Genomic DNA, 21,690 nt, shown 5'->3' with positions numbered 1-21,690 from the left:
ATGGCGAGGAGCCGGGGGTAGAAGGCAAGGGGGGGTGGAGGACACGGGGGAACCAGCGGGATGGGGGGTACTTGCCTCCCCCCCATGAGGAGGGCCCGCTAGACGGCGCTCTTGAGGAGTGGGGCGGGCTCCCTCTCCGGGCTGTGGGGCTCGGAGCCGGGGGGGGGGAGAGAACAAGTGGAGACCCAACTAGAACACAGTAGGCAACATTTTGTTGCGGGTCTCCACTTGTTATTCCTAAAACAAGAGTCCTTCAGATTATCCTATAGGACTGGGTTTTCCCCATAAAAAGTTATATCTGGGAGGAGATGAATCTATACTTCCACAGTCTTCAAAAGCCTAGGTGAAAATCAACAAACAGAAGGCTGCCCTGTCAGCGTTACAGATTTGTTCTGCCTGTGGGAGATTGCAGAAGTGCTAACGTATCATGGTTCTTTGGCTACTAGAACGCCTTCATGACGGATCTTAACTTCTGTCCTGACTGAGCAAAGCTGCATCCTGGATTTTGGAGTTACACCCGTCTAAGCTGATTGGAATCAACGGCCTTAAAGAGGATTAACTGCTTAGGGTGGCTCTATTAGAAAACTAATGATGGAATCTAAAAGTGACTACTTTCACATTTCACAAAACTACCTGTTGCATCGTTCGGTTCATGCACTTCATTGCCGGGGTCCTCCGATCATCCACAGCCAATGGAACCTTCCAGCGATCGTAATTGGTTTCTAGCACATACCAGGTCCCAAAACTTGCATTCAGGCTTGAAAGAAGGATAAATAAATATCATGTATTTTCCACCAAGAAAACACAGTAAAAATATATATATCAAAAATCAAATGCATCAGCAACAGGACTCTGTCACCTAAAGCAAGCAAGATATCCCCCACAGATCTAACATTACAAGAGAGCTCATTGCTATTAACAGCCAGGATTCGTTTTTAAAAGAATGTTACTTTGTGAAAGATAAAAACTGATTAGAGACACCAAAGTACAGCAAATGTACCTCCTAGACCCTTGTAGAGAGAGATTAATAATGCTGCCTGGTATGTGAATGAACATCAGTTCGTTCAGCAAGCCTGATGACACACAAGCACATCTGTCATGCAGGCAGTGAGATACAGCTTCAACATCAATCCAAACACACTTACTCCCACCCTGCCTGATCTTGTCAAATCTCAGAAGCTAAGTAGGGCCAGCCCTGGCAATTACTTGGAATGGCGACCTCCAAGGAATATCAGGGCCAGGACACAAGAGGCATCCAAGCCCCGTTAGGGGTCGCCAGAAGTCACCATGACATCCAGGCTCACAAGCTTGCGTGCGCACACACACACACACCAGAAAAGAAAAAAAAGGGGGGGGGGGAAATCATACTTACTTCCAAACATCTAGGGCAGCAGTTCGGGAACGTGTAATCACACTTCCCTGTCCAGATTGGTTTCCTGCCAATATGAAATAAGCCGGAGCCAGCAGTCTCGCATTGGTCAGTCTGTCCTTTGCCTCTTCGTAGCTACAGACAACAGAAACAAAGACATGAACCAACAACGTACAATAGGCAGAGTGTGAAGTCGATCCCTTTAATACTCAGTGAGCTGCAGCCTTGGGAATGCGCTACATGGCCCAGTGCACAAGAGCAAACACTGAAATCTTGGGTCAGAGGGAATGAAGAAACCGGAGTTATCTCATCCCATCACTTCCAGGAACAGCTGAAGACAGGCCAGGAGAAGCTAGAATATCTCCTTTATTGATGAATGCATCAAGGAAGGAAGATACACCACAGGAGCCCCCTCTGGAAGCCCCAGGGGACTCCAAACAATAGCGTCCATTGATGCTACCTACTATATCCATTCACAGTCAAGGCTGAAAGTTGCTACAGCATTCAGACTGGGAGCTCCCTAGGGTTGCCAACCCCCCCCCCAGTTTGGTGGGGGTTTCCCGATTTGGAGGGGCTCCTTCCCGCCTACCAGCCAGCTGGTGGGGGAAAGCCCCACCTTCAAGGGCGACTGCCCAGCCTCCTCCCCAGCAGCGTTTAAAGGAAGGTTCTAAACGCTGCTGGGGAGAGGCGGGGGGCCCGTGTGCCTCCACTCTGAGCCCTGAATTCAGGGCTTGGAGTACAGGCGCGCACGGCCTCCCCCCCACCTCTCCCCAGCAGCGTTTAAGGGAAGTGTTTAAATGCTCTGCTGGGGAGAGGCAGGGGGTCTCTGCTCCCCAATGCGATGCCATCACGCTGGGAACGCCCCCCCACCCCCTCCAGTAACACCCCCCCCAAAGTCCCCCACTGGGGACTTTGAGGGACCTGACAACCCTAGAGCTCTCCCATCTGTTTCCAGTCTGCAGCTTTTGAGCCTGGGGCAGAAGAAGCTGGGACAGAGATAGTAAGGCATGAACCAAAAGGCTATCACAGAAAACCTGGCCGATTAACAGCCAAGCCTTGGTTGCTCAGAAGGTCTTTTTCATTTTGCGCCAACTGCGTCAAAACATTAAAGTTAAGCAGTTCAAAGGCTGGCACTGAAGCATTTTGCCCATTAAAACAAGACTCAATCTTTCCCGTACACCCAATTACTTTGATCTCTGATGACCCTAAAGCTACTGTCTCTTGATTTTTTGAGAGAGACATTATAAAAGCACAAAGGAACTGAAAGTTATTTGCAACAGCGCTACACTTATTTTCCTAGATAAAGTACTTAAGGATTTCAAGGATTACCTTGTGCTATTTTCAAGGACACTTCTAGTAAGGAAGCCCATCCACCACCCATCTCTCTTGCCAAAGATCCACTCAAAGACTCCTGTGAGAAACACAAGTCAGAAGAGTTTTAAAACATAACTTATTTGCAGTACATTCCTATGCATGCTTACTTAGAAGCACGTCTTAATGGGCTGGATGCTGCCTAACTTTTCTGCAGGTGGAAGGGGAGGTGTGATTTCCACTGACCTCTGCCCCCCACTGCAGACCTTCAACTCCCCATCACGCTTCTGGGGACTCACAGGAACAGCAGCATGGGGGGGGGGGAGTAAGAAAAGACATGCTCTGTTGATGGAAATCCTCCTGTCAGCAGTATTTTTCAGCTGGATCCAAGCTATAGCGTTCAATGGGTTTATGTGCACAGGATTGCAGCCTTAGACAACCAGCCCTTATCAAGTTTACCTAGTAGGGAAACTGGCAGCTTTGTTTCCAGATAAATAAGGTTAGGTGTGTAGTTTCTGTTGTGTCAAACGGCTTCTGAGTGGCACATATATCATGCAACTCACTGCAATTTCTTCCATCTGTGTGCATCTCTTGTGTAACTGAAGGTTTGAGGCCACTGTGTTAATACAAGTCATTTACTCATTTAAGCTTATGCCTCATAACTGTTCTTTTATGGATAAAAATGTTTACTCACCAATATAACCTCCATCAATACTGAAACGCTCATTCATGGTCAGAGTAAAAATGCCCTAAAATATAAAGTTAGTAAACAGAAGTTTTACCGGTATTGAAGAATTATCCTCTATTTTCTAAATCTGTACATGGGACTATTTGTGTTAAGAAATTCTTCAAACGGCTGGACCGTGGAGATCCTTTATATTTTATATATACACTGGGGGCTCACCTACTGACTTTGACAGAGAAACCAAAATTGTTTGGCTGCTTTGCGGTCAGCCAAATCTCTGACATTTGGCGCATGTGGAGACAAAGACCTGGGAATCTCTAGAAAAATCTGTGTGTGTGGGGGGGGGGGGACCCAGGACATTTCTAACCTCTTCTTCAAAACCGTGTAAGTCAAAGTGCAGGCCAGAATGATCAAAATACTTCCAGTATAACACAAAAACTGAAAGCAAAGTTGAATTCTGGCAAACACAGAGATGAAGGCATACGGACAGCAAGGAAGATCAGAAAAACTGAACATATTTTGCACTAAGGTGGTCAAAACTCGAGCATGAAGTTTACTTCCTATCAGGCCCACATTCCAACACAAGAGAAATCAACCTGTCAAAGGATGAATTTTGGCCTGTGGGAGCTCTTGTTGCCTCCTCAGTACTTCCGGTTGTGGCAGGAAAACATATGTCTGTTTGCAGAATACAAGCTTTGTGCACCGTTTAAACATTTCTTACCTTTGGACTTTGTCTCGTCACCAAAAATTATAGGTCTTTGGGACAAGAGACAATATCCTTATCTCTTAACATATAAGTATGTACCAAGTCTCAAGTCTTGTCACCAAAAATTATAGGTCTACGGGACAAAGGACGATATCCTTATCTCTTAACGTGTAAGTCTGTAGCAAGAGTAGCATCTTCAGCAATAGTCTTTTGTAAAAGACTATTACTACATTTATTACTTACTACATTATTTTATCCCACCCTTCCTCCAAAGATCTCAGTGTAGTATAGCTGTTTTCATCACTCCTACCCAGTTTTGTCCTCACAACCACCCTGCCAGGTAGATTAGACTGAGAGAGAACAACTAACCCTAGGTTGTTCGGAAATACTAGGTTTGTATTCTATCACCTTTGTAAAGTATGGCATTGTGTGTCTCTGGGAGACATTTTACGCAAAATTATTCCCAATCTTGAATAAAAGAAGGAGTTCTTACCGGTCTGATTCCAGATACCATTCCCACGTAGCCTGCCAAGTTTGCAGAACGGAAGACTGTCTTATTGTTCCGCTGAAAATCCAGTGACACCATTAAGGGTTTCAATATCTGTGTTACAATCCAGGAACTATTTTTAATATCCCACCTGCAAGAAACGTATTGCCTTAAGTACACACGGTGTTTGCATACTTAATCCTATTGAACAGATGTGGCTCTCCTACAGCAACAGAGACACGGACCACTTGCCAGATGCGTGAAACCTTTTCATTTTCATGCACAAAAATTAAAATCTGGGATGTCTGTTCTTCAAAATGAGAACACACATATAAAAACTTACTTCACACTGAGCAAAATTCTACACCGAGAAAAGCGGACTCTTTGGACCTGTATAAATTATAACAACTGCTAATTTATACTGGGAGGCATGGGGAAACCAGAATGGGATGGCGTTTAGCTCGCGTGGAAAGGGTCTGGACCTGTAGGGTCATTGACGACCTCAAGCAAGCTGAGCTAAGCGGCCCAGAAGTGACCCTACACTTATTGTGACCTTCGCCATGGCTCAAGACTGAGCCAAGCAGACCCTGCAGCGGCACCACCACTGGAGGGGTGATGTGGCCCAGGGCTATTATAACAACCCAGTCACCTCCCGTGAAGAGAAATAAGAGACCATGCAAAGAACGGCAGCCCAGTCCTCACTAAAAAAATCCCATCTATCCACTCTTCGGCTTCACAGATTTTACCAAATATTGCCCATGCTCCTCGCATGGCAATGATGGCAATCCTTTCAGAAGCTGGTCATGATGGGAGAAGCTGAACTTCCACCAAAAACAGCAGACCTGTGGCATCTCCTCCTCGTCTTCTTCTTCCCCTCAGTAATTTTCATAATACAAAATATGCAGCATGACATCTTTGTTCCCCATATGGTCCCCAGACAGCACTGTGGTCAGGGTCCCAAAATTAGCTGTCCCTCCTGGGTCCCAAGAACACCAGGCTGGCCACAACCAGGGCCAGGGCCTTTCGGTGGTGGCTCCATACAGATGGAACGAGCTCCCAGAAGAGATCAGGGGCCATTGGGACCTTCTACAGTTCTGCAGAGCCTGTAAGACGGAGCTCTTCCACCAAGCCTTCAATTAAGGAGCCACTGCCAACAACAACTAGAAGACATAGAGCCCTGTCCCTCAGTTTTGCCACCTACAGCCTGTGTCTACCACGTATATTTGGGAAAGATCAATGAGCTATCATGGCAGACAACTGAATACATTAATATGATCGCTGCCACCATCTTTAAGCAATAGTATTCGTATAGATCCTGCTAGCACTTTATGACATTGAATTGTTTTATATACTGAATTGTTTTAGATGGTTTTATGATTGTCACAATTGTTACTTATGTGTCTTATCTTCCACGTAAGCCGCCCTGAGCACTGAGGGCGGGGTATAAATTGAACAAATTAAAAAAAATAAATAAATGGTGGGGACTGCTGTGATTAGTGGCAGTCAGAGATCTGCTTTAACAGCTAGTTTCCACCCTGCCTTTCAGATAATTACAGGGCTCTGCATCCAGTTTTCAGTTCAAAGCTCCTTCCACCCACTCCCCCAATGCTTGCATGGCACAGCCACTCCAGTAATCTCCATTTTTAGAAAATGGAACAGAGATGTGACAGCGCATGGACATTATTTTCTCTATATGAGCCCAAAGATGCCACACAGTTATTGAGAAGGTGAAGCCTTTATCCTTTTGTTACCATAATTAAGAACAGGTGTGTCATTAATGAAGGGCCTGATTTATTGATTAAAATGGTAATAACAACAAAAAAAATAGTCACATTAGTATTACATACCCAAGAAAGAGCCCAAAATCAAGATTTCTAGCGTGATACAGCTTTCCTGGTTGAGAAGCAGGCGTGGGGGAAGAGACAAAAAGATCATATAAATCAATGACAAAAATACCTTAAGAGTAAAATATTTTTAAAAAACAGCGGTGGCTAAGCAACCCTTACCTGCTTTGTCTTCTGCTATTATTGAAGTGCACACCGTGAAGATTTCGTAGAAGACATTGAATACAACAATGTCACCTGAATAAAAAAAGTAAAGAGATGTCAAAATGGAAAGAAAAAAAAGACCACTGTTTTCATTGACTATTCAACACAAAACTTTATGCAAAGCAGGAGCTTGGCCATCTTAGGCCTCAGCACTGTGATGGAACGAGTCGTATTTTGACTTGCAGACATGGAATCAGATCTCATATGTCACCCTTTTTGCCTTAGCGATAAAGAAAATTCGGATCAAGCTGGTGTCAGCATAGGTCAGTTGCTTATGGGAGTCATCCTGTTCTATTAAGGCCCCTGCCACACGGCAGGGAAAACACTGGGGAAAGTGCGGCTTCTAAAAGCCACACCAAAGTTGAGACGTGCGGCGGGAGCCCACGGATCCCCAGATCGCTCCCTGGCACGATCAGATGCCGGGGAGAAAGAGACGAATGGGAGGGGGAAGGCTGCCGAACTGTGCATGCTCAAGCATACGGCCGGCTTGAGGCGCTCTTCTCCGAAGAACCACCTAGGTAGGTGGTTCTTTTTTAGTGCGGGTTTTTGGGCGGGAGGGACGGATCGGGGACGGGCAGGCAACAATTCCCAGATGTTGCCGTGGGATCGCGCCTGTTTGCTCCGCCTCCGATCCGTCCCGCTCCCGGCCCAAAACCCCTCGTGTGAACAGGGCCTATGAAACAATTTTTAAAATATAATTTTCATAGTCTTTTAACTCAGTCTCACTGTACTGTATTTTACTGTATACATTTTTTTTTAGTGTTAACCTCTTGTAATGGGCATTGGCCCTATGTAATAAAACTGAACTGAACAGAGCAAAGCAGGAGGGGGAAAAGGAGAAGGTGGCAGACATCTTCTGAACATTGCTGGGCCCTTCCACTGCGGACACTCCAAACCACACACCCACAGACTACCAGAAGGCAGAACCCCAGAAGGACAGACATTACCCAGGAAGGCTGAAACGAAGACCCTTCAGTGATTTGGAGATCCTTCCGCCCACCCCCATGTTTAAAATGCCAATTCAATCATCTTTGGTTTGGCCAACATGTTTCTTGGAGACAGGTTATGCAAGTTACTAGCCTGTGCTGTTTCCACTCCTCTGTGTAACATCTGAAGCTGCTCCCTCATTTCAGGTTTTGAATTAACAGGGTAATGACATCCTTCTGAATTATACGTTACAGGAAGCAGATAACCTGTATCTTGAACAGCTTTAATTGAGAGAGCAGCCTACAGGTACAGGCACAGCCCTTCTCAAATATTTTTATGCCTGAAGGGAACATAGAACATACACAAATTGGAGGTTTGCTCCCAACTAAGTTGCATTGCCTTTCACTCAGGAGACACAACACCACATCATGTCCTCCACGTTAATCAAATTATGTTCCAGACATGCAGTTTCAGCCATGTACACAGAGCACTCCTGGATACGATCAAAACCAATGCTCCCTCTAAGCTGTGAGTCTTGTGAGCAAAAATTCTAGTTTGTGAGCTACTGGCATTAAAGTTGGGAGCGAGCAATTTGGCTACCGCATAAATTAGCTTGCTCTGGAGCCCTCCTTCCTGAGCTAAGACAAAAATCTGCGAGCTGAAGGCTAAAAAACTGTGAGCTATCTCACACTAACTGAGCTTAGAGGGAACAGTGATCAAAACCCAGTGTGGCTTGCCAGAGTGGCTAAAATATCCTACTGCAGCAACACTAGTATATTTACTGGAGGTAGATCCAACCAGCTTGTTCAGAAGGTGAAAAAGGGAAGAAGGTTCCCCTTTGACCACCAAAAAGTCTATATTGCAGATTGTGGGACCTGTTTAGACAAAAGCCATGTGAGATTGGGCTAAAGTAAGCAAAATAATTGGGGGAGGTTGAGCTAAAAAGCTGGCTGGATCCAATTCAGTTTTGTCAGCTCTGTTCAAATGGTCAACTGAAAGCATTTCAACTGCTTAGAACAGACATAAGATATCAAAACAGCATAACAGTATACACAGTTATGACAATCTCACCCTCTTCCCTCCCTCATACACAGGATTTCCCCTTCTATCTACTTTCTTGCTGAGCAGCCCCTTTATCTGTTTTCCTCCTATGGGTTTGTATGGCTGTCCCACCCAGTCAAGAGAGACAGACAGACAGACAGAAAGGTGTGTGTGTCTACATACACAGACACATACACAGACACACTAACATACACACACATACACACACAGGTCCAGCCCAGGGAACTGAGGGAAGAGACAAAATCACCTTCTTTTATTATCCTTTTGAAATGGTACATGACAGGCTTTTGAAAGTTCAAAATAAATAAAATGGAGGATAAAACTTGGAGGATAAAAGATCAGGTAGAGTCAGGTGGAGGATGTAATAATCAGGTAAACTGAGGTAACGTTGTATTCACATAAACACCAGATAATTTGTTGCCAACAAGTAAATGTTTCTGCTATTCAATAAGGTCTTTAAGAAGAAACTGAAAAGAAAGCCTCTCTCCTCAAAGTCTTAAACACTCAAGCATATGTTCCTGAGTTTCAATGAAATGTAAAGTTTAGAAGGCAGGAACATACAACCACGTTCCACAAACCAAGGATCGGTTCCTCTTTTCTAGAAGCTATTTCCCTCCTTTGGCTTGAATGAGGATCCTTCTCAATCCACTTACACTCTTAGCCTCCTTCCAGTACACTGTCAGTGCTTAACTGTCTCTTCCTCAACAGTCAGTCCCCAACTGTCATTCCTTAACTGACTCTCTCAACAGAATTCCTCCAAACAGCCTGTCACTCAAAGGTTCTCAGCCTCTGTTAGGCATTAACCCTTGAAAGTCTGTCACAACAGTGTGAAAAGAGTAAAACATAACATACATCTTTGACTTCGCAATGAAGGATATGAATCTTCATTAATTCCTTACAAGGCTTACAGGCCTGAAAACCGAATTTAACTATTCTCATTATAATACTATCAGAAAGTATAAACTTAATCAAATCAAGGTCCTGCCCTGAATTCACAAGTCTCCAAACAGATCCTTCCTTGGCAAATCATAGATGGGTCAGCACAGTAATCAGTGACCAACATCTTCAGTTCCAGCCATATGTGCACAAACCTGGCTCTAGTGACACCTTCTAACAATTCTTTAAAAAGTGGTACCTTCTAAACAGGGCTTTAGCAGTAAAAACTGACTGGCATGAGTTGAAACCTTACGGTTGTAAACACCATATAAAAAAAAGATGGCTGCTCAATTACATATTCTGTAGCCCCATGAGATGTTTTGACAGTGGGATATAGAACAGAAACATATGTGCCTATTATATTCCATGCCTTCTTGAGCAATTATAACATGCATAGAGTTTCTCTCTTGAAATGCCTTCTGATTTGGCTAATTATTCATAGTATTGAATACCACAAGAGCTAATCCAAACTTTTAAGGAGGCCATACAGATATCAGTTAGCTATGATTAATAAAAGAGCTATCCATATACCCTAATTCTTCCTAACAAATAACAGGTACATTAATTAATTTATAATAAAGTAAAATAGGCAACTGACATGAAAACCAAAACATTATCCCCCAAAGCAGCCAATGTAAAGATGGAATTCTTAACAAAGCTCTCTGCAAAGTCTACAACTTTTTAATTCAATGAACTCCCCAGATACACACACAGAGCAATATATTTATATAGTGCAATTTCATAACAATTTCACAACAACACAGATTACCTAATCCAACTTCAGCTGCGTGAGCAATGCCTTCGATCTCTTCATTGAAAGGATAAGGAAGGGTAGATCCTAACCAAGCCTAAAAGGAGAAGACATGTTTTTAACATTTCAGATATTAACTGGTTAAATGACTTTCTAGTTTGAATTTTTCTGTTTCTAATTTCTTCTAGTACTGATTATTTCAGGAACTGTAAGCAAAACATGTTACGGGAACCTGAGGCCATTTCAGATGTTACCCGTGAGTCCAAGTTACTTAAGTTTGCCAGTGAACCTACAATCCTTAGGAGGTGCAGACAAGCACGGATTGCCAATGACTTTATGATATAAGCATCTTCCGCTCTCAGAATGCACATCTAAAATACGGAGGGTTGGTCGGCTCTTAACTAGCTTTTCCAGGGCTGCAAGGGAGCACAAGGGCAACCCTGTCCGGTTCCCCTGCAGCCTAGGCCCCATAATCTCCCCAGCATAGCCTTTTTTGTGAGTCAAAAAGAAGCCCTCCTTCCCCTGGGGCCAGTGGAAAAGCTGGTGGGGTATAATCTGTCACATGTCTTGTGGCCTTCAGAGGCCTAGTGTAGAAGTTAGAAGTTTGAGGATAATTTGAAAGATGTGGTAAAACGAGTAAAGAACAGCTTAACTTTTATCTAGACCACATTTCTTAACAAAAGGAGGACAAAAGTCTTATGGCCTTTTACAACAGCTAAAGCTGTGGGATACGGTTGCAGGAGATTCTTCAAAGTCCCATCCCTCTCTCTACAACTTGTTTAAATAACGGAAACTGCATTGTTACCCTAAGTGGTTGTGAGGGTCTCCTGAGTTTGTTGGGGAATTCCATGTGACTGTAAGACCTATTTTGATCTCGTATTTGCAGAACAGGGAAGAGTCTTGAGTGAGTGACCCCGTGAGATGCTAAGAGAGGGAAGGATGCTTGTGTACCAAGCTTGTCCTTCCAAGAGAGGACGGGGTCGTGGCCTAACAGTATCATGTGGAATTGTAGACAGCAAGAAAAGACAAAGGACTTGGAACCCTGAGGAAGATGTAGTGGCCAACTGCACAGGTCCCCTTTGGATTGCAAGTGGTCAAAAACATTTTCTGATAACAGACAAAAAGTTTAACCTCTCATCCCTCTTTCCAAAGTGAAAGATTCCAACATAGCCAGAGGTTATAAGATTACAAACTCTGTGTTGTGTGGCTGTATTTTTTTTAACAAATTGTCAACAGGAGATCATCAGAAGGGGAGGGGTCACTTTTAAACTCAAGACTGAAGTCAAGAACTTGTTAGGAAAAAGGCTGGCTATAAACGTTTCAAATACACATTTAATAAATAAGCCACACTTTATCACAAGTCTCAGATCTTTGGGGAAAGTACTCACCATTTTTGATTCCAACAAGTGTAGCAGTTTGCCACTTGGGAAGAACACAATCATAACTTTTTTGATATGTTCAACTATGGTCTTCAGCTACAAAGTTTTTAAAAAAGGCACAGATTACTATTTTGTGGGACAGTGAAACTTAAGAAGCAGAAACACATAAAACCTGCATGCACCCCACAAGAAAGTCAATTAATGAGAGTCTGGATAAAATGGAAGAGTCTGGACCCAAATACTACCCCCCCCCCCAATCTTATGAAAAGGAAAGAGCACTTCTGCTCATGTGGGGGAATACAGTTTCCATGGATTCCCTGTCCTGACAAGATCTCTTTCTGCTGCATTCCATGGTGTCCCTGCCCCTGAAGTGCAGGTTTGCCAGTGGTATGGGCTGGGGTGTGTGTGTGAGAGAGAGTATTTGGATCCAACCAAGTCAGTGAGTGAGCAGGGCTCTCCTCACAGTTTTCTGACTCCAGGCCACTAATTTCAATCTGGAAACTGCGGTAAGAGCAAGGATGGTTTCGGTCAGGTGACCTCTTAAGGCTCTGACTATCTGATGCACTGCAGCCTTTAGAGATTTGGCTGGTGGCAATGGACACCTCAGGGAAAACCAGACACTCTGGGGCTTTGCTTGCATCTGAAGCAGGCGTGTCTGGTCTGTCTCAAGACGCAACCACAAGCACCGCCAAAGGGAACAGGAAGAGATTATGCCCTTTCAATCTGCATGAAAAAAGAAATAATCTCCATAACTCTCTGACGCTTCCACAAACCCAGAAATTTATTTTCAGTTCAATGGCTCAACCCTAGGCAGATTTACTTTACTGGAGGTTTGACTTGCGCCCCAAGGCCAAGGGGAAGGGTGAGGTAGGGGCCAAAGGCGAAGAGGCCCTCCATACCTGACCACATGCTAACCCCGCTTACACTTCAGTTGAAATAATACACCCGCACTCAAAGTTTTTACAGAAACGTGGAATAAGATTTGCCACAACTTTATTGGTTACAGCTGTAGTCTGCTTTGGCACAGCATGGGGTACCGGTTCCAGTTCATCGACTGACCCGCCTGCTAGTTGATGATCCACTGGTAACCTCGGGATGACAGGCTTCTGGATCCCACAAGGGTGGACGGCCCAAGGTGGTCTCCCTTGCCACCCAAGCATGAGGGTAATCCCTGGCCGTGCCCCTGGGCTAAGCATACCACTAGACCCTCACGCCCAGATCCCTTACGAGGATCTCCAAACTCAGGAAAACGGGCACGCAGGCTGGCTTTCCTGATACATGGATCCGGCCCCATGCTGACATCGCCAAGTTGTGACAAGGAAAATTAACAAAACAAGCCCACATGCAAACCCCTTCAAATGACGTCAAACTAAATGGCTGGGAGGGTGGGCCAAGTCCCTCAATGCCGAAAGATGGTGAGCGGGGGTGGTGCAGTGCCTTGAGTAACAGCCAGGGCCCCCTGGCCCCCAACACCCAAGACTGGTGCAAGCTTCCCGTGCTTGCTGCTGGCTCGCCTCCTCCGCCTGGCAAGGACTGCCATGGCTGACTCTCCCTCCCCCCTCCCTGCAGTGAGTCAGGGCCCCAGCTTTTACTCACGGAACATTCATTCCTCTAAGAATTCTAGCTATTCAGGCCTACAAACCCAAGAAACGTAGCCTTAAAAATGGTAAAACAGCATGCGAGTTGAACATAGTTCTCTAATATGGAATTTTCAGTTTGCATTCCCAGCTTCCCGGCAAGACATACGTCTGACATCATTTATGACATCTATGCCAGCAGCCCCAATTATTTTGCTTTTCTTTAAAGACAAGACACAAAACCTATCTGAGAGAGACTCGCTCCTCCCAGCCCCTGAAGTTCAGTACCTCATCTTTCTTCTCATGTGCCAACTGGACCCATCTTTCACGAGGTGGCAAGTCAAGATTGATTATGTAATCTGGAACGCTCCCTCTGAACCTGGAAAAAGGCAAATTCCACAAAATTCATGCAATATCCTTTATATATGAATCACTCACTATCTTTCAGCTGTTTCCACTTGGTATTTTCCCTCCTCCCTCCTTGTATTCCACAATTTTTACAGGTAATTTTTCACACTGTTTCAATTATAGTTAAGCTATGTGACTTTCATCACAAGTACATCTTTATTATACTTAAGCAGAGGAGTGCTTTTCCTATTGTTCCCTGGGAGGAGCCAAAAATTGGCTAGAACTAGACGACAGTCTCATGGACACCTGACCAGCAATAAGTAAATTACTTCTAATTCTTTTATCTATAATAAAATGCTTCTGCTGACGCAACTCACAATAATATTCACTTTACTTGTAGCAACTTCACAGTGCTGGCTCAGTGCAACCTGTTCATATTTGATTAAGCCAGGGGGAAGAAAGAATTGTCCTTGCACCTGCTACTATAAGCTGTAATTTATTATGTTACTTACGTTGCTCCTGTCGGAGGATACTGCTGATATCGGCAGTCTTCGCCATACTGAAAAAACAAGACAAATCCCTTTTCAGGTAAACACTTCTGCATTTATTGCATTGCAAGATTCCTTCAGTGTATTTAAAGCCTTTGCAGCTTCAGCAGATGGAAATCAAAATTGAGGGCAGTAGAAGAAGAGATTGGATTTATATCCTGCCCTTCACTACCCAAAGGAGTTTCAGAGCAGCTTACAAACTCCTTTCCCTCCCCCCCCCCCACAACAGACACCCTGTGGGGTAGGTGGGGATGAGAGAGCTCTGACAGAAACTGCTCTTTTTCAAGAACAGCTATGCCAGAACTATGGCTTGCTCAAGGTCATCCAGCAGGTGCAAGTGGAGAATCAAACCCAGTTTTCCCAGATTAGAGTCCGTGCACTTAACCACTACACCAAACTGGCTCTCTCAAACTGTACAGTATCCTGTACACATTTACCCAACAGCAAACCCTATGATGCTCAGTTAGGCTTACTTCCAAGTATGGATATGGAAGACCAGACTTTTAAAGTGTGTCAAGACCTCTCCACCTGTATATGCCTCTCATATCAGGCTTAAGTATGATTAGACACATGAAGTATATTGGATTTCACTAGGCATTTCCCAAGTATGCTTAGAGACCAATTGTCTTTGTACAGTAGGATATACTTCTATTTACTTAATTCAAAGGACTTTCAGAATCCAGTAACGAAGCTCCTTCCCACTGCCATGAAAGCACTGACGAGCATGTCATTTAACATGTTAACAGGTTTCTTTAAAATAAAAATAATGAATTTTAATGCAGAAATTCCCTAAGATTGTAATTTTTTTTCAAAATCGGCAAGATAAGCAGTTCCTACCCAGATTATGGCCTTCAATAATGAACAGCATTTGATCACAGGAATTCCAAGCTCAAATATGCATAAATGCCCTTCTATAATAAGTACAAGCCATTACACAACTTGTTAAAACAAATGACTTGGATATGGGTCATATGACTCTGCTTAATCACCACACATGGCAGATCCCATTTTGTTCAATGACAGAGCAGTGGTGGAAGGCTTGGCAATAGCTTAAAGCAAACACTGCGCAAATTAGCACTCTCCATAATAACCTATGGAAGCACAGTTGCATTTCCTCAAGATAGGCTGTGGGGGATTGTATTCCGGCTTAGTTTGCCTTTTAAAAGTTTGGTGCAAGAACTACCACACGCTGAAAAATTCAGTAAGCTGCTCTGATACCGGATCTCAACATGATCTCCACCTTCTAGAGCAGTGATGGTGAACCTTTTAGAGACCGAGTGCCCAAACTGCGACCTAAAACCCACTTATTTATCGCAAAGTGCCAACACGGCAATTTAACCTGAATACTGAGGTTTTACTTTCGAAAAAACAACTCATACATTAACTTAAGACGATCCAAACAAAGTAAGGTCCCTGCCACATGGGACGGCTGAAACGCGGCTAATCAGAGCCGCACCAAACTTGAGATGCCGCGGCGGGATCCCATGGATCCCCTCAGCCGCGGCGCATCGCTCCCCGGCACGATCAGATGCCGGGGAGGAAGAGTGGGAGGGGGAGGCTGCCGAACTGCGCATGCTCGAGCACGCGCAGTACGGCAGGGGATGCGCCGGCGAAAAGACGCACCGGGGATCCCACGGCCGCATTTGCCGCGGCCCATTCAATTGAACCACCCAGATAGGTGGTTCTTCTTTGATGTGTGTTTTGGGTGGTTGGGACGGATTGGGGACGGCCATGGCACGATTGCCAGATGTTGCTGTGTGATCGCGCCCATTTGATGCGGCCCCTATCCGTCCCTCTCCCGGCCCAAAACGCCTTGTGTGAACAGGGCCTAAGAAAAGCAATCCCAAATGCTTTCATTTATTTGGCAGAGAATTCGACACTTTAATGATGGTCTGGGCCTGGCTGGGGCGATGGCACGCATGCCCACAGAGAGGGCTCTGAGTGCCACCCGTGCCACAGGTTCGCCACCACTGTTCTAGAGGCAGTTCCACCACGAAGGGCTGCAACATCATTGGGCCTTCAGTGGAATGTTATTTGAGAAGGTCAAAATGTTAAAGATCACCTTGCTCAGCAAGTGAAAAGTTCTAGTTCAGAGCTTGATGCCACCTAGAGAGACAGGCAGGGTTGGAAAGGCCCATCTCTAAGGAGATAAAGGTGCGCAAAGACCCACATCAGCCCACTCCAGCCTGACTGGAGGATAAACAAGAAGCTTTATCTGTATTTAAGTTGAAAGGATGACATGAGCCAGAGAGGGTGAAATCTAGCTGGCCCTTGTCTTGCTTGTGGTTATGTCTGACCATATTCAAGCCATTTCTTGAAACACTGTTAAAAGACAGCTGAGTTAGAGAACAAAACAGGGCTAGAGGTATTCCGACAATGCAGAGGACAAAATCAGAATGTTATTCAATCAGTCTTCTTGATCTGAGTGGGCTGCTCGAAACCAAGCTGGACAGACCGAAGATCCCACCAATGCTCCCCTTAAGCTTTGGATTCTTGTGAGCAAAGATTCTACTTTGCATTAAAGTAGTGAGTGAGCGATTTGGCTGCCGCATAAATTAGTTTGCTCTGGAGCCATCCTTCCTGAGCTAAGACAAAAATGTGTGAGCTGGAGGATTGAAAGCTGAGCTAGGTCACACTAACTCAACTTAGAGGGAACACTGGATGCCACTCTTTCAGGCTTCGAGCATGGCCCTCCAAACATGATACCCATAGGCGTAATGGCACCTCCCAACACCTTTCCTGGTGGCACGTCAAGTGTTCTTAGAAAGTTGGCAGAGGCAGGTGGAGCTTTTGCCCAGCAGGCTGTGCAGATTTTTAAAAAAATGCTGCTTCAGTAGAAGCTGCCATCAGATACGAGAATCTTCACTGCATGACTGAAGGTAAGCTGTGTATATGTAAGAAAATATGTTTAAACAGTACGTTCATTTTTTAAAGGCATCCCGCTAAACAGAGCTTCTGCCTGAAATATTGAAGAGTTACCAGTAGAGTTATGCATAACCTCACTCCCTGACATTTTGTGACTGGCTCCACCTCCTATGATAGCCATTTTGGGGCTGACTACACCTCCTGCAGCAGCCATTTTGGGGTTGACTACACCGTCCTGTGTCACAATTCCAAAGGGGCCTGCAAGTTGAAAAGGGTTGGAGACCCCTGGCTTAGAGTTTGGTAGTCACCTGCTCACCCATGGTGAGGAGCAGTTACTACACACCTAAGTGCTGAACAGCATCTGCCTCAGGGAGGGGGTTGCTTGCTTATTTTCCCTATTCTAGAAAAGGATGAAGCCAGTATTAGACTTTGTTTCAGCTCTGTCCAATGCAGAGCAGCAAGGAAGCAAGCCAACTTTGAGTTCCCATCTTTTGGATGCATGGTTTTATATGTTTCTTGGTGAATGACAAGTCAGTGACACAATATCATAAGCTTCCTGGCACATGATCCATGACAATTGTCCTATTGAGGTGAGGTAAACACACTACACAGCAGTCATTGTGCTACACTGGGAAGGGGAACACACATAAATGATATCCTCTCCGTGCAGCAGAAGTGCCCTTCCTTTCACACAAGGGAGAAAAAGAACAAGAGTAGGTTTTTATACCCGGCTTTTCTCTGCTTAAGGAGTCTCAAAGCAGCTCACAGTCACATTCCCTTCTTCTCCCCAACAGATACCTTGTGAGGGCTGACGGAGTTCTGAGAGACCTGTGACTGGCCCAAGGTCACCCAGTAGGCTTCATGTGGAGGAGTGGGGAATCAAACCCAGTTCTCCAGATTAGAGTCTGCTGCTCTTAGCCATTACACCAGGCCAGCCTTTCTTTCATACAAGGGAGGAGTGTCTAGATCCAGTGAGCAGTCTGTCAGTGTGGCAATGGTGACAGAAAAGCATAGATGTATGGTTAGGGCACTGTGGCAGCCCAACATATAAATCAACTTAAAGGGAGAGAATCTGAGATCATCTCATAATACCAGGGCACCATTACAGATTAACCGAAGCCATCAATAAATCATTTGCAAGGCTCTACTACTTAAATCAATGACAGAGTAGAAAGAATATACTGTTGATGAAATATATTCAGCCTTTTGAATAACATCCACCAAAAAGCACCACTATTCTAAAGCCATGTTCTATGGCGGTGGCTCAGATGTTAAAATGCTGAAGCTACAGACCGGAAGGTCTGTAGCTTGGCAGTTCGAGACCCAAGTATGCCACATGATGGAGTGAGCTCCTGTCTCTGGCCCCAGCTCCGGCCAACCTAGCAGTTTGAAAGCAGGAAATTGCAAGTAGATAAATAGGTACCACTTCAGTGGGAAGGTAACAGCGCTCTGTACGCCTCAGTGTTGTCATGCCGGCCACATGACCATGGAAACGTCTTTGGACAATGCTGGCTCTTTGGCTTGGAAACGGAGATGAGCACTGCAACCCTAGAGTCAGATTCGACTAGCTTTCAAGCAAGGGAAACCTTTATCTATGGAATATGGCAACAATGCTCCATACCAAATCAAAAAAGTGTATGAAAAGATTCTAAATATAAAGGCAACCCAGTTTTTAAGACAAGCTATTTTTTTTTAAAGGCCCAGAGTATGGGAGGGAAAACTCTGCTATATTTTATTTGAAAAAATACACAATAACTGGATCAAGACTCCCCCCCCCCCAATTCCAGCCGTTGGAGCTGATTTCAAAATATCAGCAATAATGTAAATGCTTGATTGAACAATCTTTACTTTCCACTCGTTTTAAGCAATTTAACACTGACTTGAATAAGCGTGATTGACTTTCTGCAATATATTTATTTAAATGACTGCTTGACAATTGTCTAGTGGACCTGTGCAAGTGGTTCATAGGCGGGGAGAGGGAGAGAATGGTTTTTTAAAATGATGATCAAGAGGCAGGGACCTCACCGGCAATTGTGCACATGTACGTAATTAAGCAGAGGAATATTTAATTTAAAGTTCTGGAGGAGTAACTTTCTATTTTATTACAAAGTATATAATGCAAGCAAGACATGACTAACTGGAAGGGAAAGTGCATCTGCAGGAACAGTGGTAACCAATGGGTAGTACAATATACAAACATAGCTTGAGCTGCCCTCTTATTACTATTTGGAACCACATCTGAACATCTACAGTGCCTGGAAAAAGATTCCAAGATAGACTTAGGAACACAGTAAGTGCTGTGGTCAGTACCTTAGGCGAATGCTTAACTCAAACAAACTGATTACTCTGCTCAGTCACAAGATGCTGTGGAAGCAGATGGGGGGCTTCCTGAGAACCTGCTCCCAGACAGCCTGAATTTAACAATGTCAAAGGGCTCCCAGAGAAAGGTGGGGGAGGGGAATAGGGGGGAAAAACATATTTCACTGTAAGCTCAGTATTTCTGCTACTGCCAAGTGGCCATGTGACAAGGAAGAAACAATTCTGTGCTTGGTGTTTCTTTCTCCCCCCCCCCCTTTTTTTTTTTTGAGGGAGAGAGGTTTCTCCCCCCCCCCTTTTTTTTTTTGAGAGAGAGAGAGAGAGAGAGAGAGAGAGAGAGAGAGAATGAGAATATGGCTGTAATTAGTTAACCTATAGCTTTAATTCATTCCAGCTGCAATACTAAGAATACTTTAGAGTAAGCACCGCTGACTAATGTAGGACTTGCTTCCAAGCAGATCTGCTCCTTTGCAACCCAGTCCTAACCAATGTTCCCTCTAAGCTGAGTTAGTGTGAGCTAGCTCACAGATTTTTAGCCTCCGACTCACACATTTTTGTTTCAGGTCAGGAAAGATGGCTCCAGAGCAAACTAATTTATGCAGTAGCCAAATCGCTCGCTTGTAACTTTAATGCCGGAAGCTCACAAAGTAGAATTTTCACTCACAAGACTCCACAGCTTAGAGGGAACATTGGTCCTAACCACAGTAAAACCCTTCCAAGTCTACTGAAGTCAGTGGGCTCAGAAAGGTGTAACTGTTTAGGATTGCACCCATCAAAACAAATCCTATGTAGGTCTATTCGATGGGCTTACTTTCAGGAACGTGTTCTTCGGACTGCACTGTTAGCCATGTAAGCGAGCACTGGTGCTCTGGATCTCTTGTTGAACTCCATATTCAAGGGAAGGTCAAAAGGCAAGGAAAGTAAAGAAGCCAGGAAATTCACAGAAAAGGCAAATTGAAGATATTTTTTTTCAGATTTATTTTATGGAAGATATTTTTGTACATGACAGAATACCTTTTTGTCTTCACTGTGTCACTTGAGGATGTTATTAATGCAAAGTAGTACAGAAGCCTTCTTTAAATCATATTCTGGTTAACATTACTCTTTTATTCAATATACTGAGACAGAAAACATCCCCAGCTTTAAAAGTTACATGTGGAAAAGCCGCAGAGCTTTCAGAGTTCTTCCTCAACTTTTACAATTCCTGCCTCTATCAGATGTGGCAGCATGTATGGAGGTAATGAAGGGACAAGCCACACCACTGATTTTGGATAAGACGTATATACACATGAAGCTGCCCACTGGCCCATCAAAGTCAGTACTGTCTACTCAGACTGGCTCTCCAAGTTTTCAGGCAGACGTCTTTCATGTCACCTACAACTTGAACCTTTCAGCTGGAGATTTCCAGAGACTGAACCTAGGACCTTCTTCAGGCCAAGCAGCATATGACCTGAGTACCTTCGCAACCAAGTCAGAGGTAAACAAGTGAGTAGACAAGTGCTTCAGCACAGGTTTTGCAGAAGTACATTTTCTGTACTTCTGCAAAGCCTTGCAAAATAGGCTGTATGAACAGCAGGAGAAAAATGTTACCACACAATTAGTAACGGGGGGGGGGGGCAGAGGGGGGGGACAGGACCTCAGTGCTGCTGCTTGATTTCTAAAACACGAGACACCAAAGCTCAGATCTGCATCCAAGTTCATGATTGCCACTCTGGATGCCTTCTTCCTTAACCCTATACATGTAGGTGTAAGTTGTGGTGACAAGCAGTGTTCCCTCTAAGCTGAGTTAGTGTGAGCCAGCTCACAGTTTTTTAGCCTCTGGCTCACACATTTTTGCCTTAGCTCAGGAAGGATGGCTCCAGAGCAAACTCATTTATGCAGCAGCTGAATTGCTCGCTCACAATTTTAATGCCAGTAGCTCACAAAGCAGAATTTTTGCTCACAAGACTCCATGGCTTAGAGGGAACATTGGTGACAAGAGTGGTAAAGAAAAACGCTTCACAGAAGCCCAAAGGCTTTAGCACTCATTTGCACACGCTGTGTCTAAGTCCCCAAACCTTGAATAAGCTCTGGGGTTCAGTTCTCCAGTACCCTGATGTGGCTCAAAGGGCAATATATAAATACATCAGATGACTGCACTGCAACAGCACAGGTGGAGAGTTTCTGGAGATGTTGCTATTCCCCTCCCAAGCCCAGTCTTGTCCCACCAGAAGTGTCTGGTTTTTGCCAATTCAAGGTCTTACTTACTCAGTAATCAGAGAGATGCACTTTGCACCTGCTCAGGGACACTTTTTGCTCTGGTCTGATTTCATACACGTATTTTCATCCCAGACACTGGGGGGGGGGGGGGGGCCCACGGCCGGGGCCAACCCCTG

At 44.6% G+C, this 21,690-nt stretch overlaps 1 protein-coding gene across 1 annotated transcript in view; it reads right to left on the bottom strand.

Annotated features, from left to right (window-relative positions):
* ASAH1 (N-acylsphingosine amidohydrolase (acid ceramidase) 1) overlaps window positions 1-21,690 on the bottom strand; it is a 25,124-nt gene that overhangs the window by 3,048 nt on the left and 386 nt on the right. Inside the window, exons 2-12 of the mRNA XM_015409246.1 lie at window positions 14,099-14,145; window positions 13,527-13,617; window positions 11,671-11,757; window positions 10,301-10,379; window positions 6,565-6,639; window positions 6,406-6,451; window positions 4,565-4,709; window positions 3,375-3,429; window positions 2,699-2,780; window positions 1,373-1,504; window positions 634-757 (exon numbers count right to left, since the gene is read on the bottom strand). Of these exons, the coding sequence (XP_015264732.1) occupies window positions 634-757; window positions 1,373-1,504; window positions 2,699-2,780; window positions 3,375-3,429; window positions 4,565-4,709; window positions 6,406-6,451; window positions 6,565-6,639; window positions 10,301-10,379; window positions 11,671-11,757; window positions 13,527-13,617; window positions 14,099-14,145 (963 nt within the window). The remainder of the gene's footprint in view (window positions 1-633; window positions 758-1,372; window positions 1,505-2,698; window positions 2,781-3,374; window positions 3,430-4,564; window positions 4,710-6,405; window positions 6,452-6,564; window positions 6,640-10,300; window positions 10,380-11,670; window positions 11,758-13,526; window positions 13,618-14,098; window positions 14,146-21,690) is intronic.

Source organism: Gekko japonicus, unplaced genomic scaffold, assembly GCF_001447785.1.
Source record: "Gekko japonicus isolate JY-2015 unplaced genomic scaffold, Gekko_japonicus_V1.1 scaffold308, whole genome shotgun sequence".
NCBI lineage: Eukaryota > Metazoa > Chordata > Lepidosauria > Squamata > Gekkonidae > Gekko > Gekko japonicus.
Note: the sequence above shows the minus strand (reverse complement) of the source record. Positions and strands in the feature narration are given on the sequence as shown.